Consider the following 19,495-nt stretch of genomic DNA (forward strand, 5'->3'; position numbering starts at 1 on the left):
CAGGAGGATGCTGATGGTTTTCTGGAGAGGTAGAAACAGCTGACAAATAGTCACCAAGGAATAGGGGACAGATTAAACTGGACTTCTTTTGTCCTGGCTCCTGGCTTCCAGAGCTCATCATTTCTCACCTTGATTCAGTTCAATTCAGTCGCTCAGTCCTGTCTGACTCTTTGTGACAGCATGGACTGCAGTAAGCCAGGCTTCTCTGTCCATCACCAACTCCTGGAGCTTGCTCAAACTCATGCTCATTGAGTTGGTGATGCCATCAAACCATCTCATCCTCTGTCAATCCCTTCTCCTCCTGCCTTCAATCTTTCTCAGCATCAGGGTTTTTTCCAGTGAGTCAGTTCTTCGCATCAGGTGGCCAAAGTATTGGAGCTTCAGCTTCAGCATCAGTCTTTCCAGTGAATATTCAGGACTGATTTCCTTTAGGATGGACTGGTTGGATCTCCTTGCAGTCCAAGGGACTCTCAAGAGTCTTCTCCAACACCACAGCTCAAAAGATCAGTTCTATGGGGCTCAGCATTCTTTATGGTCCAACTCTCACATCCATACATGACTACTGGAATAACCACAGCTTTGACTAGATGGACCTTTGTTGGCAAAGTAATGTCTCTGCTTTTTAATATGCTGTCTAGGTTGGTTATAGCTTTTCTTCCAAGGAGCAACTATCTTTTAATTTCATGGCTGCAGTCACCATCTGCAGTGATTTTGGAGCCCAAGAAAATAAAGTCTGTCACTGTTTCCATTGTTTCCCCATCTATTTGCCATGAAGTGATGGGACCAGATGCCATGATCTTCGTTTTTTGAATGTTGAGTTTTAAGCCAGCTTTTTCACTCTCCTCTTTTACTTTCATCAAGAGGCTCTTTAGTTCCTCTTCACTCTCTGCCATAAGGGTGGTGTCATCTGCATATCTGAGCTTATTGATATTTCTCCTGGCAAACTTGATTCCAGCTTGCACTTCATCCAGCCTGGCATTTCACATGATGTACTCTGCATATAAGTTATATAAGCAAGGTGACAATATACAGCCTTGATGTGGCAATTTGGAACCAATTTGGAACCAGTCTGTTGTCCCATGTCCAGTTCTTCTGTTGCTTCTTAACCTGCATACAGATTTCTCAGGAGGCAGGTAAGGTGGTTTGGTATTACCATTTCTTTTGGAATTTTCCACAGTTTATTGTAATCTACACAGTCAAAGGCTTTGGCGTAATCAATAAGGCAGAAGCAGATGTTTTTCTGGAATTCTCTTGCTTTTTCTAGGCAATTTGATCAATAGTTCCTCTGCCTTTTCTAAATCCAGCTTGAACATCTAGAAGTTCACAGTTCATGTACTGTTGATGCCTGACTTGGAGAATTTTGAGCATTACTTTTCTAGCATGTGAGATGAGTGCGATTGTGTGGTGGTTTGAGCATTCTTTGGCATTGCCTTTCTTTGGGACTGGAATGAAAACTGACCTTTCCCAGTCCTGTGGCCACTGCTGAGTTTTCCAAATTTGCTGACATATTGAATGCAACACTTTCACAGCATCATCTTTTAGGATTTGAAATAGCTCAACTAAAATTCCATCACCTCCACTAGCTTTGTTTGTAGTGATGCTTCTTCCAAAGGCCCACTTGACTTATTCACGTTCCAGGATATCTGGCTGTAGGTTAGTGATCACACTATCGTGGTTATCTGGGTCATGAAGATCTTTCTTGTATAGCTCTTCTGTGTATTTTTGCCACCTCTTCTTAATATCTTCTGCTTCTGTTAGGCCCATATCATTTCTGCCTTTTGTTGTTTCCATCTTTGTATGAAATGTTCCCTGGTATCTCTAATTTTCTTGAAGAGATCTCTAGTCTTTCCCATTCTATTGTTTTCCTCTATTTCTTTGCGTTGATCGCTGAGGAAGGCTTTCTTATCTCTCCTTGCTATTCTTTGGAACTCTGCATTCAGATGGGTATATCTTTCCTTTTCTCCTTTGCCTTTAGCTTGATTAAGAGTTACCAAGAGAAAGCATAGTGAATGTTAATATATCACTGCTTCAGACAGAGTATACTTTCATTTGAGAGCATTTAAATATTATTTCCATACTTCCTCCTACACATTTAAAAAACATTTGAGGATACTTTACTCAAGATTCAAATCCAATCAGCCAGCTAATATATAATAGTATGCATTTGAGATAGAAGGAAAACACTTTCACAAGAATATTATGTTAAGTTGGCATGTTTTATAGAAAGTGTGTCTAATTTGAGCTAAGGAAGCTGAGTTTGATTTTTTTTCTAGTTATGGGCTTTTTGGTAATGTCTCTTAAGTTTTAAAGATTTTCTTTCCTCATGGATCTGGGTGAGGTCATAATGGGATATAGTGTTTAACACTGACTTTCTTGGCAATGAAGATAAAATGAAAATTCTAGAGTGAGTTTATAAAATCTTGTTCTGCGGCAGATTTCATAGGAAATTCATTATTAAAAATGCAAAGCCATCAGGATGATGTAGTCCTGCCAAGGAGAGAGAAAGGTGTAAAAGCATGGAAACTATTTTCAGGGTAAAGTGTACCAACTTTCCAATTTTCAGAGATTTGAGGACAAATTTGTGTGCTATTTTCAGTTTGCTTCACTCCCACAAGACCCACTTTTTAGTGATAAATCATGTAGTTATACCTCCAAGTTCTATCCAAAGGCACTCGGTAATTTCACCTGCTGTAAACAAAGAAAAAGGAGCATAGATGGGTAGATACACAGGGTCATGATGTGAAGAACCATTTACTGTGAATATCTCGTGCCTAGCATGATGGTCAACTTCTTATATACATCCCACTTTTTCATTCCTTGAAGGCAAGATCATATTTATTTGCCACTTTATTCCAGTGGCTAAGTACTACTCGTTTTTACATGTAACGTTGTATATAAAATTTGTTGAATTGATTATTTTTTAAAACCTTACCTAAAACCTGAAGACCAGCTCTTTTACATTTGAGTAAGCTGAGGCTCAAATTGAATAATCAATATGCTTTATTATATAAATAACAAATAAATATAATCAAATATCAAGAGTCAGTTAATCCCCTGCTTGGATGCCATAAATATACCATCACTCTAAACCAACATAGTTGCTGCAAGTGAACAGAAATATGAATATGTCTTGCTGACTATTTTTACTGTTATTTCTACCTCTGGCATAGCATATTCTATTCGTTAACTATTTCTGTGTAACACATCACCCCAAAGCTTAATGAATTAACATTACAAGCATTTACTATCTTTTTTTTTTTTTTTTTAGCATTTACTATCTTATAGTTTCTTTGGGTCAGGAGATTGGCACAGCTTAGCTAGGTGGCTCAGATCATGAGCATCTTATTGCAAAATTCAGACTTAAATGGAAAAAATTAGGGGAAACCACCAGGCCATTCAGGTATAACCTAAATCAAATTCTTTAGGATTATAGAGTGGAGGTGATGAATAGATTCAAGGGATTAGATCTGGTAGACAGTGTGCCTTAAGAACTATGTATGAAGGTTCGTAACATTGTACATGAGGCAGTGATTAAAAACATCCTAAAGAAAAAGAAATGCAAGAGGGCAAAGTAGTTGTCTAAGAAGACTTTACAAATAGTTGAGGAAAGAAGACAAGTGAAAAGCAAGGGAAAAAGAGAAAGATATACTCAACTTAATTCAGAGTTTCAGAAAATAGCAAGGAGAGATAAGAAAGCCTTCTTAAATGAATACTGCAAAGAAATAGAGGAAAACAGTAGAATGGAAAAGAGTAGAGATCTCTTCAAGAAATTGGAGAGATCAAGGGAATATTTCATGCAAAGATGGGCAAGATAAAGGACAGAAACAGCAAAGACCTAACAGAAGCAGAAGAGATTAAGAAGAGGTGGCAAGAATACACAGAAAAACTGTTACAGAAAAGGTCTTATTGACCTGGATAACCACTATAGTGTGGTCACTCACCTAAAGCCAGACATTCTGAAGTATGGAGTCAAGTGGGCCTTAGGAAGCATTGCTATGAAGAAAGATAGTGGAAGTGATGGAATTCCAATGGAGCTATCTAAAAATCCTAAAAGATGATGTTGTTAAATTATTGCACTCAGTATTTCAGCAAATTTGGAAAACTCAGCAGGGGCCCCAGGACTGGAAAATATGTTTTCATTCCAATCCCAAAGAAGGGTAATTCCAAAGAATATTCAAACTACCATACAATTGTGCTCATTTCACATCCTAGCAAGGTAATGTTCAAAATCCTTCAAGCTGAACTTCAGAAGTACATGAGCTGAGAACTCTAGATGTAAAGCTGGATTTAGAAAAGGCAGAGGAATCAGAGATGAAATTGCCAACATCTGTTGAATTATTGAGAAAGCAAAGGAATTCCAGAAAAGACATCTATTTCTACTTCATTGACTACGCTGCTGCTGCTGCTGCTAAGACACTTCAGTCATGTCTGACTCTGTGTGACCCCATAGATGGCAGCCCACCAGGCTCCTCTGTCCCTGGGATTCTCCAGGCAAGAACACTGGAGTGGGTTGCCATTTCCTTCTCCAATGCATGCATGCATGCTAAGTTGCTTCAGTTGTGTCCAACTCTGTGTGATTCTATGGACACAGCCCACCAGGTCCTCCGTCCACAGGATTTTCCAGGCAAGAATACTGGAGTGGGCTGCCATTTCCTTCTCCACATTGACTACACTAAAGCCTTTGATTGTGGGGATCACAAAAAACTGTGGAAAATTCTTAAAGAGATAGCAATAACAGACCACCTTACCTACCTCCAGAGAAACCTGTATGCAGGTTAAGAAGCAACATTTAGAACCAGACATGGAACAAAGGACTGGTTAAAAATTGGGAAATGACTATGTCACGACTGTGTATTGTCAACCTGCTCATTTACCTTCTGTGCAGAGTACATCATGCAAAATACTGTGTTGGATGAAGCACAAGTGGAATCAAGATTGTTTGGAGAAATATCAACATTTCAAATATGCAGATGTTACCACTGTAATGGCAGAAAGTGAAGAGGAACTAACTAAAGAGCTTCTTGGTGTGGGTAAAATAAGAGAGTGAATAAGCTGGCTTAAAACTCAACACTAAAAAATCTAAGATCATGGCATCCAGTTCCATTACTTCATGGCAAATAGAAGGGGAAAAAGTGAAAGCAGTGACAGATTTTCTTTTCTTTGGTTCCAGAATCACTACAGACAGTGACTGCAACCATGAAATCGAAAGACACTTATTCCTTGGAAGGAAACCTATGAAAGACATGTCTAGAAATGTATTAAAAAGTAGAAACATCCGTTTCCCAACAAAAGTCTGTATACTCAAAGCTGTGGTTTTTCTAGTAGTCATGTATAGATGTGACAGTTGGACCATAAGGAAGACTGAGCACTGAAGAACTGATGCTTTCGAATTGTGGTGCTGGTGAAGACTCTTCAGAGTCCCTTGTACTGCAAGGAAATCAAACCATTCAATCCTAAAGGAAATCAACCCTGAATATTCATTGGAAGGACTAAAGCTGACACTTCAATACACTGGCCACCTGATGCAAAGAGCTGACTCATTTGGACCTCGATGCTGGGAAAGTTTGAAGGCAAAAGGAGAAAGGGGTGGCAGAGGATGAGATGGTTAGGTAACATCACCGACTCAATGGACTTTGAGCAAACTCCAGGAGACAGTGAAAGACAGAGAAGCCTGGCCTGCTGCAGTCCATGGGGTCACAAAGAGTCATACACTACTTAGCTATCGAACAACAACAATAACTTATGAAATTTTTTAATAAAATCACTGAACTAATAGGAAGTGACGGGCAAAGAGAAACAATATGTGGAATGTGATACTGCTCATTTTGTCCCTGAAATATTCAATGACAAACAGTTTCCTTCCTGTGTCCCATTCTTTCACTTCCCATCCTTCTTCAATCTGAATTGATGAGCTATGCTAGAAGTGTAATATGAGCTTGAGATGCAATGAATGAGGAAGATATGGTCTCTGCCTAAAAGTGACTCCCTAAAGTTGACGTACAGAAGTAGAGTGCACTAAACAATCCTATTGGATTGTATCAAGTACTATATTAGTGCAGGAATAATTAAGAGGCTGTAAAATTATAGAGAACTGCCAACTTTGGAGTGTCTGGGAATTAAGGAATCCTTCACAATGGCAGTTGATTCTAATCTGGGTATTGAAGATTGAGGAGATATTGACCAGAGAGAGAAGTATATTTTAGTATGAAAGTCTATTTAGTCCATTGATCATGGACATGTTGGTATGACATGGTATGTCTCTGTCGTATTTGAAGACATAGAAGTAATTCAGTCTAATTGAAACGTTTGAATATAGGTAGGAATAGGTAGGGAGACAGAAGCAGATAAGAATTATAGGCAGGTGTAAGATGTTTGTGTTTATATCTTGATAAAGAGATTTTATTGTCCCTTTTATAGTAAAGGGAGTGATTGGAAGATTTAAAGCAGGGCGTGGACATTTTGGGTAGTTTCTCAGAGCTAGTTGCATGGATTGGCCGTTCATTTCCACTTCCTCCGGTTTACCTTGGATTGGCCTTTATGACTGTCAGCAGTCCTATTTGCATCTTTAGTACAACTTTTCTTTCATTTTATTGACTCACCCTGTGTTCTGAAACTTCATCGCTGAAGTCTCTCAGAGGATTCAGTCTAGATATTCCTCACCTCCGGTTTAGGATCTCCATCGACACTAGAACGAGGCAACCTTGATTTTTATATGCATACTTAACTCTGACTTCATTACTCCTGGAATGTCATTCTGTGGCCAAGTGTGCACTTTGCATGCAAAAGGACAGGGAGAATTTGAGAGTTTATTTCCAACTTTGATCACCCTTTCAGGACTTGAGCTATTAGGGAGTAATTCACGATTTATGATAAATAACAATGAAGTGGTATCTACACTTTTGGATGTAATTCAGAAATTAGAAAGAAGCTTCTATTTATATAATCCCATATCAGAAATTCTGTTAATATAGAATGTGTGACTCAAAAAGGCAGTGCTGTGTTTTGTCCTAGTTAGTGGGAAGCAGAATTAACGTCATATTGGAAGTACTTTGAGGCTTTTTCTATCGCAGTATTATTTTGAGAGTATTTCATGTTTCAGACCCTATTAAAGTGCTGGAAGAATTCATAGTTAAAGTAACATCTTCGGTTTGTCATGATGGATCATGTGTGTGTGTTCAGTCGCTAAGTCATAGCTGACTCTTTTTGACCCTATGGACCGCAACCTGCCAGGCTCCCCTATTCATGGGATTTTCCAGGCAAGAATACTGGTGCGTACGTGCATGCTCAGTCCCTTCAGTCATATCTGACTATTTGTTACTCTGTGGACTGTAGCCCACCAGGCTCCTCTGTCCATGGGACTCTCCAGGTAAGAGTACTGGAGTGGGTTGCCATGCCCTCCCTCCTCCAGGAGATTTTTTGCAATCCAAGAATCAAACTCGAGTCTCCTGTGTCTTCTGCATTGTCAGGTAGATTCTTTGCCACTGAGCCACCCAGGAATCCAAACTGTCCTGTAAACTTTTGTTTGTCTGTCTTATTACTTCAAAAACAAAGGAGGATAAAACTTAAACAGAAAATAGAACAGCAATGTGGAGAGCAAAGGTATGTTGGTTAAAGTATGGTAGCTGTTGACCAAACCCTAAATAAATAAGTACTGAATACACTTAGGAATAGAGCACGGAGGAAAATTTTCTTAAGGGTCAGACCCCAAAAATGCTGAACTGTAGTAAGAGAAATAGATGTCTTGTCTGTTATAATATCAAATGGAATAGGTTCAAGTTCTAGGTTTTACCAGCTTGAGCAGTGTAATAAGTCATTGGAATATTAATGCTAAATTTCCCTTTGAGCACCTCTTTGGAAAAGTAAATCTTTCACATCTGTTCCTCTACCATTTTTTTTCCTCCTTGGAAAATGGATGGTATTTTCTGTTCCAGTCTCTTGTTTCTGCCTCTTCTGACAATGCCACATCGGCAACGTTGTTGTTCCTGCAAAAACTCTAACTCCTAAATCTAACAAGTGAGATTCTGCACTCTATGCTGGAACAAACAGAATACCCGTCTCCAAACTTGGGGTTCTCAAGCAGTACAGTTGATGTTTTGGGCCCCAGAGTGTCCCTTATGAAAATGGTCCATTAGAGTTTAGCTTGGGGCTTCCCTGGTGACTCAGTGGTAAAGAATCTGCCTGCAATTTATAGGACATAAAAGACACAAATTCAATTCCTGGACTGGGAAGATTCCCTAGAGGAGGGCATGGCAATCCACTCCAGTATTCTTGCCTGGAGATTCCCATGGACAGAGAAGCCTGCGGGCTACAGTCCATGGGGTCGCAAAGAGTCGGACACGACTGAAGTGACTGAGCACGCACAGAGTTTAGCTTTCTTTTCTCTCACTTGAGAGAATCAGGGCTAGAGGCAGGTGGAGAAAGAGAGCCTATGACCTCCTGCATTTTTCTCCTCCCCAGCTCTCCTCAGGATGACCTTGAACAAAGCAACACAACCCCACTCTTCCTTTTAGACTTTAATCAAAGGTTTTCCTCCAGAGAGTGGAGGGGGTGGGGACTGCTAGACAGCTTTCCAGCTGGCCGGTTTTAAGGTGGAATATTAAACATGTGATCACAGTCACAGTTTCTCAGGGATTTCCTCACTTAGTACTGTGGATCAAATCAATTTCTACTATGTTCTGGGCCATGAACAAGAACTTAATTTTTTTCAGAGCCTTATTCTATAAGGAGAGATACAGCTTTCTGGGTAATATATTGATCTCTTTTTAAATATTTGAAATTTGAGAAGATTCAAATATACCAAATGAACAGAGACTCATATAACTGACACCCAATTTGTATCCCAAGGTATAACAAATATTAACATTTGGCAATATCTGATCCTTTAAAGCACTTATTATTTGCACGTTTAATAAAACTCTTATTATTAACTCTTGAAATATTAAACCTAACAAAAGACAGCTGTAATTGTAGAAGCACAAGGAAATTCTTGTGCTCCCAATGAAAATAGTCTCCTAATCGGTATCTTCCCAGAAGTCAGTATTTGGTCATGCCCTAGCTAATGTTCTAATTCACTGGTTGGGACTGGAAAGTTTCATTTTACTAGATTTTGACAAAGCATATGCCATTTTTTTACTCTGTCTATGTAGAAGAGTACCCTTTTTTCACATACTCAGTAAGATGTATGTTGTAAGCCTTAATTTGTTTTCCCGTCCACCAAAAAGTATGAAATATCTCATTGTTTACATTGTAATTTTTCCAATTATCAGTGAAGTCAAGCATCTTATGTGTTTATCAATAATATGGGATTTCCTTTCTGTGAAGTGCCTTTTCTAATCTTTTATCTATTTTTAATTTTTTTCTTATTGATTTGTTAGAGTATTTATCTTACATAGATGTGGGAATACCAATCATTGATCAATTATAAAAAAGGGACAAAGATTTGTGCATATAAATGCTACTGATGCTATCATACATCTGTAAAATTGTTGATGGCCATGATGGCAGCTTTGATATCAAATGGGATTCATATTATTTAAATTTTGGTTTAAGAAAGGAAAGGAATTTTTAATTTTAATTTAAGGAAGACACTCATATGAAAATGATAAATACATACAAAAAAGTTTTCATGCTTAAGAAGGTCAATATCAATTATCTAGATTAGTTAATCATGTACAACAGTTAATTCCCAACACAAATGGATAACTGAAATGGTTTTAGCTTAATGTGGTAGTTTTTAGAAATATATTTTTATTTGAATCATATTTTGCAGCAATCCAGGTCGATATCTCCCCCTTTCATATAAAAGCAGTTCAAAGGCCCAAGTGAAAAATTCAAATAGTATAGAGAACCAACTATAGTAATTTACTCACAAAGAAAATTTACCCCTTGCAATGCTTTGGTTTTGATAATTTCCATTGAAAGAGTGGTTACTGTGTTTTCTTCTAATACTCCTCTTTTAAAAATAATGTTTGACTTTTCCTAGTAAAAATACAATTTTTAAGGAGTGTTTTATCTTGAATACTCTGACCCTTGAGAGTAAAGTAATTTAGCAGAGTTTCTCACACTAGGGATTAAAATATCCACTGGGGATGAAAATGAGTATCATGATGAACCAGGCGTGAGAGTTCGGAAATGGAAGAGAGATGAACGGCGTTTCTACTTTATTGTCCTTGTAAATAAAATAAATTGTGCTTCTGGCTTTCATTTGCCATGTGAATTGATTTTTACAAGATAACAGTTGAAAAAATTGAGTTATAATTTTCAAGAATCAGTGAATCAGCAGCATTTCTCAAGTAGCCACTAAGTGTACTTTCTACAAACTTCCAGTCTATATGCAGGTGTCCTCATTTAAGGAAAGAGGTGCCTGCATTTTAAAACATTCATATGTATCCTCTGGCATATCAACAAAGTCCTGGTAAAATGGAACAGAATCAAATTTACTTTGAGTTCATTTGTCTCTTTCTGTAGTCTTTCTGATGGAATATTCTGGAATTTCTCTCTCCCCTCTTAGACAGTCTTTCCACAAGTCTCCCTCCACAGCTATTTCCCCACCTTCAAAGTCTCAAGACCCGAATTCCAGAAAGAAGTGGAATGGATTGGATCATTTTGTTCATGTTTTACTATGAAATGATGTAGACTAAGTCTGCTACTCAACCAGCTTTGACTTTAGTGTCAGATATTAGTTGAATATTTATTGAGGCTTTTTAAGGACAGGTGCCATCCAGTGCATTTGTATGCATTACCTCACTGAACCCCAAGGTAGGATTTACTATTATATTTTATAGACAAAGAAACAGATTTACAAGGTTTAAGAAAAGATGGTAGGTTTTCTAGATGCCTCAGTGGTAGAGAATCCACCTGCCAAGCAGGAGAGGAGTGTTTCATCCCTGGGTCAGGAAGGAAATGGCAGCCCACTTCAGTATTCTTGCCTGGGAAATCCCATAGACAGAAGAACCTGGTGGGCTACCGTCCATGGAGTTGCAAAGAGTCAAACATGACTTAGCGAGTAAAAGCAGCAGCAGCAAGAAAGCATAGTCAAGGTTTCACAGCTAGGAGTTAACAGAAGTGGAACTCAGCTTAGGATAACATGAAACCTGGACTCACATACAGTATACCGCACTAACTTAGGCAGGTTTCACAAACCTGCTCTGTTGCAGACCATCACCTTTCATGGAGTAATGATTTCCTCCCCCTGCTGAAGGTAAGTGGCACAAAGATCACTAAATTGGGTCTATCCCCTACTGGACAGGTGGGGACCAGGTTCCATTTGAATGTTGGAATGCCCAGAGCCTGCCACCTTCCCTAAGAGAAACAAGGAAGCATGAAAGAAAGACTGCCTAATCCACTGCTTTTCACTTTGTTTACACCAGTGATGCCACGCTTTGCTGAACAAGTGGAGGTTGCCATTGAAGCCCTGAGTGCCAACGTCCCTCAGCCATTTGAGGAGAACGAGTTCATCGATGCCTCTCGCCTGGTGTATGATGGCGTTCGGGACATCAGAAAGGCTGTGCTGATGATCAGGGTATGTGAGGTCTCTGTAGCTTGGAGCTGATTGGTGTGTCCAGTAGGATCCCCAAAGAATTTACTCTTTGTATTTTTTTTTTCTTGATTATTTAGTTTAACTTAGTAAGCTGTTTAGCTCCTCATTTAGTCAGACAAGGGGACTTTTTACTTATAAAGGGATGAGTGATCCCAACAAGTCTAGATCAGCACTGAATGTCCTGAAGGGTGATGTCCTGCCTGCTTCTTCCACACATTATTACCTTAATTTGATACCCACTTAGGGGTGCCCTTGCCATTCCCCTTTGCTAACACCATTTCCCATTATAATCAGAAAGCCATATGATGGAAGAAAATGAAGATCACCCAGCTTAGTAGTATTAATGATCATGATAATGATAATAATAATGATAATGCGATAAAGTGATAGATAGCTACATTCTTCTTGTAACAGATCATTAAGATATAAATAAGGCTAAATAATCTTTCAGCAAACCTCTCCTATCACCTTTCCTACTATTTTTCCATCCCTCAGTCTTCTGATTTTGGGTAACTATGAGTCTTCCAAACCATTGCCTAAATGATTAGACACACATAAGAAAACATAATATAACAGATTTCAAAACTCAGTTAAGTGTTACTTACAACTTGCTTTCTTTGCCCACGGTGTGCCTTTGTCTATCTCTGTGAAGACAATAGCTTACCTTATTCTATTTAACAGCTGTGTAATATTCCATCATAAGTTGAGAATTTTTTCTCCTTGCCTTATTGACAGTTCAGTATAGTAGGTTTCAAATGCTTTTCTTAGCCACAGAACTCTTTCATAAAATAAACTTAGGTTGATGACAGGGATATGTTTGTGACTATTAGGACTGAGGCAGAGATGATGAGTCTGCAGTGCTCATCTTGCTGTCCTATGGAAATATATGTGAGCCACAGTTACAATTTCAATTTTTCGTAGGTATGTCAATAAGGCAAAAAAAAAAAAAAAGGGTGAAATTAGTTTTAAGAATGTATTTTATTTACTCCAATCAATATCCAAAGGTAGCATTTCAACATGTGGCACCAGCTGCATTTTAAGTTCTCAATAGCTCCGTGTATCTGCGGCCACCATTTTAGATGAGGCAGCCCTAGACTATATCTCCATCCTCAACCTTCATTGTTGTCTCTGGGGCTGCTCAATGAACTATAAGTTAATTGCTGAGTGCATCTTGAAAAACTTTCTCTCGGGGTGACTACTGAGCATCTAAACCAACATCCCCTCAAACACAGCAAAACAGTAACAATCAATTTGTTTTCAATCAACTTATTTTCTGTGTGCAGTCCCTCAGTACTTCAAGAAGTATCTGTGATTTATTGGTCTCTCTGGACAATACACACCTAGTTCTTTAAGGAGTTCATGTATGGCATTAATTCTCCTACAAATTTGGGTATCTTCAAAATCATGAAGTCATTAAACCTATGTGTATCCTCTTTGACTGTGGTATCCAGGACACAATATGATGCTTCCAAGGTGATCTGAGCAGGCAGAGTAGACCATCACCAGAAAGAGTCTCTCTTCCTTCTTTATGGACATTAATGATTCTCCTGAAACATTCAGCTAGCTTCTTTGCTGGGGAGCAACCATAGCATCTTCTTATCTTCTCATCTTTAAGCAACTTTATTTTCCATAATAATTCCATGATTAATTCAAAGTGTTCAGAGAATTGTACAAGTTGTATCAGACAGTACTAAATATATGTAACAATGTGGAATTCAATTTTGAACAAGACAGTCAGACGTATTTCCTGTTCTTCCAACTTTCCTAATCTAGATCTGTCAAACTCTTACTATCTTTCAAGACCTGGCTCAAATCTTCTTTCCCTAAATTTTCTCCCTCAAAAATACTGATTCTATTCTTTAACTACCTTAAATCTTTCTGCTGTGATTGTTATCTTTACACTATTTCTTCTGAGGTCTATTACTTTCTTTAGGGGCTTCCCTGGTGGCTCGGTGGTAAAGAATCCACCTGCATTGGCAGGAGATATGGGTTTGATCCCTGGGTTGGGAAGACCCCCTGGAGAAGCAAATGGCAACCTGTTCTTATTTTTGTCTGGGAGATCCCATGGACAGAGAAGCCTGTTAGGCTGCAGTCCATGGGGTCACAAAAGAGTTGGACACGACTTAGCCACTGAAGAAGGAAAGTGGCAACCCACTCCAGTATTTTGCCTGGGAGATCTCATGGACAGAGGAGTCTGGTGGGCTACAGTCTATGGTGTCACAAGAGTTGGACACAAATTAGCCACCAAATGACAGCAACAACCTTCTTTAGGCTGACATTTTGGAAAGCTATGTTTTTTTTCCCTTCATTGTGTTGCATTGTTTGGTACAGTGCTTAATACTATGTGTGATGGACTTCCCTGGTGGTCCAGTGTCTAAGACTCTAAGCTCCCAATGCAGGAGACCCTGAATTTAATCCATGGTCAGGGAACTAGATGCCCCATGCTGCAATTAAGACCCAGCACAGCCAATAAATAAATAAGTAAAAGCAAATATTTAAAAAAATACAATGTGTGCTAGGGAGAAAGAGAAACAGATACCTCTGGAGATAGGCAGGTGACAGAGGGAAAAGTATGAGAATTAGAGGAGAAAGGAAAAATAAGCTTTTAAACCTGTATTTCTCCCATTATATACTAACTTGTGAAATAATAGACCATGAGAGTTATGTTTTCAAAGCATTTGGCACTAAATTCCACTATAATTCTCAAGACGTTCCCTTTTTTGCCATTTTTCTGCTTTGTTAGCCTTCACATTTTTGTGACAACTATTCATCTGGGAGGCTGAACAAGTTTATAGCCATCATTCACTTAATCATTCATGAGCTGTAAAAAAACATAATTTAGGTAAAAATGCCATATCTTTGTTACATAAAGTGTCATTCCTCCATCTTGACATTTCAAGTGATTTGATCAGATGGATTTCACACCACTTAAAACAGGAAGGGAGAAATATACGGTATGTACAAATTGTTATTTTAAAAGTCTTTCTCCATTCAGCACCAAAATGGCTTCATTTTATACTTAAATTCTTGGTTTGCTTTCTATGTATGATAGTTAAGTCTGCTTTAAAAACATCATTGCACTGAATCAGGTGAAAGACAATAAGACAAGTGGAGCTCTTTCCAGCTAAACTGGCCATGCCTTCTTCTCTCTCAAAGTGTTGATTATGCTTTGGAAAAATAAGAATTATTTTTCCCAAAAATAAATGCAGAAAAGACCTTGAAAGTTCAGATTCCCCATCACCTTGCCTTTCAGCAATCAATACATATTTAATGGTGATGTTAGTATGTAGACGCTCCAGGCCAGCTCAAGGCAACCCTCCGAAGCAAACAAAGCTTGTCTTTCTGGTATTTCAACCTCACCTTTCAGGCTCTTACTTCTCTTTGGGAGCAGGTCAACTCTGCTTCTCTTTCATACAACTTTTTTTGTTTGCTTCTTGCTGAGGCTTGTCCTTGGTGGTCTATTAGCTACATAGGAATTTTCTGATTACCTTAACATAGTAGTTTAAAAAATGAATAGGCAAATATGGCTCACCAGAATTTATTTGATTTTCATTATTTCCAGTAGTTGCCTTCAGTGAACTCTGAATTAAGGAATATGGAATCATTGCTCCTAGGGAAAATTCAAGGTTAGGTTCCTGTGAGCCTCTGGTCACATTTTCATCAACTGATCAATATATTAGCTTGTTTGATGTATGTTTTTGTTTAAAGACATTTTTTTTTAAATGTATATTGTTGATACATACACATTGAACTCACAGCCAAAAGAATGAAAAAGAAAGAAAGTGTAGTTACTCGGTCGTGTCCAACTCTTTGTGACCCCGTGGATTGTAGCCCACCAGGCTCCTCTGTCCATGAGATTCTCCAGATAAGGATACTAGAGTGGGTTGCCATGCCCTTCTTCAGGGGATATTCCTGACCCAGGGATTGAACCCAGGTCTCCTGCATTACAGGCAGATCTTTACCATCTGAGCCACCAGGGACAGCCATTCACACTATTACTCATGCCTGAAAGAAGCTTATCTAATGCATTTTCTCTGGAAGGTACAACATAACCTTCTTGCATTTCGGAATTCTAAACAACACCTCAGCACTACACTTGGAAGCCATTTTAAGCAGAGAAATAACACAAAGCACAAAAATCAAAAATGTGGCACTAAACAGACTGCAAAAAGGATACTTGTTTATAGTATGAGAGTCGAAATAAGAAAGCAGAAGATTGTGCTGTTTGACCTCAGCTGGAAATTTGCATGTTGGATGACTCAAAAGTTTTTGCCACATTGTGTACATACACGTCTGTGAATTACTACAAAAATATTAATTTAGGGATTACAGAGAAACTTTGGTGAGTAGGCAAATTCTCAAATAAAGAATCTTCAAATAAGGAGGATCAAGAGTATATTTAATATGCAAGGAGTTAAACATTTAATGTTGGAAAGTAAAGTAGGTGGGTAGCACAGAAGATGATAATATCTTGGTGTCAGAATAACTGTATTAAAAAAAATAGTTTCCTGTCATAGAATGACCATGAAAAAATCTATAACAATATCTATACATTGAACTTTTGTAATTGGAACCCATTAATTTTGTTGCATGTGAAACTTCTGAAAGCAGAATGGAGAAACAGTAGTACCTAAGACAGGATTCAGATAAGATTCTACAGCTTAACTTCTCATCTCCCAAAATGGGCATGAAGATGCCCTGGAGCATTGCAAGATATTTTAAAATGTCAAGGGAAACACATACATATCTCTCAGATACCATGAGAAATATTAGCTGAAGGTAGTTCACAGTTTAAACATTAGGTTGGTACATTCTTTTTGATCATATATTGATCATATCATGTGTTTGTGGTGCAGCTTTTCTGGTTGTTGCTGTGATAAAAATCAAGCTCAATGAATGCGCAATGGTATTCCAAGGTTTGAGAAGTAATACAATATGCAACAGGCACTAAATTTTTAGGGCCAGTCAAGAATTTATATTCCTTTGGTGGGAGACAGAGAATAAACAAGTAGATATATTAGTTAATGTGCCATAGAGAAAACCAATAAACTACTGAGAGGATAAAGCATAGGATGGGGGTGGGTTTTATAAAGGATGATTGTGTGTGTGTTAGTTGTTCAGTCATGTCCAACTCTTTGCAATCCCAGGTTCTATAGCTTGCCATACTCCTCTGTTCATGAAATTCTCCAGGCAAGAATACTGACTGGAGGGGGTGGCCTTTCCCTTCTCCAGGAGATCTTCCCGACCTAGTGATCAAACCCTGGTTTACTGCATTGCAGACAGATTCTTTACCATCTGTGCTACCACAGAAGTGCACTGGGTGACATTTGGGAAGAGATTTGGAGAAGCAGGAAGTTAACAAGCCATAAAAGTACTCAGGGAAATGTGTTCCAGGCAGAGAGAATGACACATGTGGCCTAAGAACCATATTGAATGAGTGATGGAAGCCACTGAAGTTTTCTGAGCAGGAGAATAGCATGATCTGAGTTATATCTTAAATGGAGTATCCTGGTTATACTGGAGAAAATACAAAGTATGGGGTAAGAGCAGAAAAAAGGAGCTAAGCTAGGTGGCCTCCAGGGTAAAAATGGTTAGAAATGCCAGAGGCTGATCAGTCCTGATAAGGTAGATTTTGTTCTATATTGGGTCAGGAAATTTTTAATTCAACTTTCTAGTTTTCAGGCCGTCGCAGTGATTAGAGATCTGTTGAGAAATCCTTCATGCATCACTCAAAGTCTCCTGTTGTGGTTGCCAACTTGCAATCTCATCTTTCTGCTCCCAGTGAAACTCATTTGCCTCTAAGCCAAACCTTTGAATAGTTCTTACTACATTTTTGGGGCTTCCCAGGTGCCACAGTGGTAAAGAATCCACCTGCCAATCCAGGAGATGCAAGATATGCAGATTTGATCCCTGGGTGGAAAGATCCCCTGGAGGAGGGTATGGCAACCACTCCAGTATTCTTGCTTGGAGAATCCCATGGACAGAGGATCCTGGTGGGGCTACAGTCCCTGGGGTCACAAAGAGTCGGATATGACTGAGCACACACACACACACACACACACACACACACACACACACACACACACGTCATATTTTTCACATGTCCTGGTGAAATGACTGTAAATTTTTCAAACTTTTCTCATTTTGCTTCTTTACTGAAGCTGTTGTAGAGAAGATTGAGAATTTGATTGGGAAGCTGAGGCAGGTAGATTGATCCTACTTTGTAGATAGTATGTGGTGTGATTATGGACAAGTCACACGATATTCTTGAACCTCTGTATAAGGCACACGTTAATCTGATAGACTCTTAGAAGGGACATATTTTATAGGCCAGATACATTGCTAGTAGCATCTTGGAACCAAGACTAGACCAAAATGATTCTCTCACGTCATAAAAAAAGTCTCCCCTGGGAGCACATAAGGGCAGAACTGAGGGTTGACCTTAGGTCACCAGTCGCTAGTCCAATGCTTTGCATATTTTTTTCTATTCCTTTTACCATAGGATACCATCTAATGATACAAATTTGGTTATCTCCTGGCCCATTTTCACTGCTTTTCCATGTCTCCTTTAATTTGTGGGGATCCTTGACCAACCAAAAAATAACACTATTCAAAAAATAACAGCATGAATAAGAGACATATTTACATGCACTCAGAAAACTTCACATGCACAGAACTGTTTATATGGGTGGTTTGAATGGGTTTGCTGCATGATTAGGCACAAGAAAATATTTCAATCTCATCCATTTGCCTGATGGTACTTGTAATGGTTAAAAGTTATGGAACCCTCGACTGGTCATATGTGGTGCTTAGAAAATTTACCTAACTACTCTGAACCTGTTTATGCCTCTATTAAATTGGGATTAAGTTCATTTCATTCGGTCATTGTAAGGATTAAATCCTTTAGTTGAATGGCTGACTCATGTTGTTGTTGTTCAGTTGCTAAGTTGTATCCAACTCTTTTGTGACCCGATGGACTATAGCTTACCAGGTTCCTCTGTCTATTATTTCCAAGCAAGAATTATTTCCAGGCAAGAATACTGGAGTGGGTTGCCATTTTCTTCTCTAGGGAATCTTCCCAACGCAGGGATTGACATTGTGTCTCCTGCGTTGGCAGGTGTATTCTTTACCACAGAGCCAGATGGAAAGCCCACCTGACCCATAGTGGGTAGTGAAAAATGATCCCTGTGATGATGGTGATTGTGGTTGTTGTTATTAGGTGTATGTTTTATTATTAATCATAATAATGATCACTGTCACTTATTACTTTATTTGGATTGTTTACCAAGCTTTTTCGTATGTATTTGATGCTAGAATTCTGTAAAGCAGGCAGGACAAGTAGCAGTTATTATCTATTTTATGAGTGAGGAGACAGAAAAGCAGAAAAACTATAAGTGGCTTGCGAAAAACACATCAGTGGCAGAGTTAGGCCCCAAATGTTCAGGTCCACTGGGTCTACAGTATTCTTTTTTTCATTTTGAAACTTTATTTTAGTTCCTGAGCCATAACCACTTGAATATGAACTCCTCTTTATGAGCCTTATGCTGCCAGGTTGTGCTTGCCATTGACTCATCTACTGAACACACAGATCACTGAAATGTTTGGACACAGTATTATAGGCACTGTCATTTTCTCCTTTTTTCTGTTGAGTGAGGTTTTCCATTTTATTTTTCGCTCTCCTTTTCAAAATCTAATGATGATAAGTGTGTGCAATCTTGTCAGCTCATCTGTCAGCAGAATTTACCAACTTGCTATAATTGTTCCTCGGCATACTCCAGAGAAGTGAAAAATGAACAGAGATGCTTGTCTCTGTCCACAATGAAAATTCCAGCAGTTACGTGAACTGGTTTGCCCACTCCACCCCTGCTTGAGTTAATAAAGACTGGGAACAAAACCTCTTTCTTTTAATATTCCTAGGGAAAAAATTGAACATCTGTAGATGAGTGAGTGAATATC

General features: G+C 38.7%; 1 protein-coding gene across 17 annotated transcripts in view; it reads left to right on the forward strand.

Annotated features, from left to right (window-relative positions):
* CTNNA2 (catenin alpha 2) overlaps positions 1 to 19,495 on the forward strand; it is a 1,291,223-nt gene that overhangs the window by 1,204,697 nt on the left and 67,031 nt on the right. For all 17 annotated transcript variants that reach the window (XM_081596598.1, XM_081596599.1, XM_081596600.1 and 14 more), the window contains one exon: positions 11,370 to 11,521. In XM_081596598.1, coding sequence (XP_081452724.1) covers positions 11,370 to 11,521 — 152 coding nt within the window. The remainder of the gene's footprint in view (positions 1 to 11,369; positions 11,522 to 19,495) is intronic.

The sequence above is a fragment of the Giraffa tippelskirchi genome, chromosome 4 (genome assembly GCF_054371585.1).
Source record: "Giraffa tippelskirchi isolate mGirTip1 chromosome 4, T2T-mGirTip1v1.2.pri, whole genome shotgun sequence".
NCBI classification, from domain to species: Eukaryota; Metazoa; Chordata; class Mammalia; order Artiodactyla; family Giraffidae; genus Giraffa; species Giraffa tippelskirchi.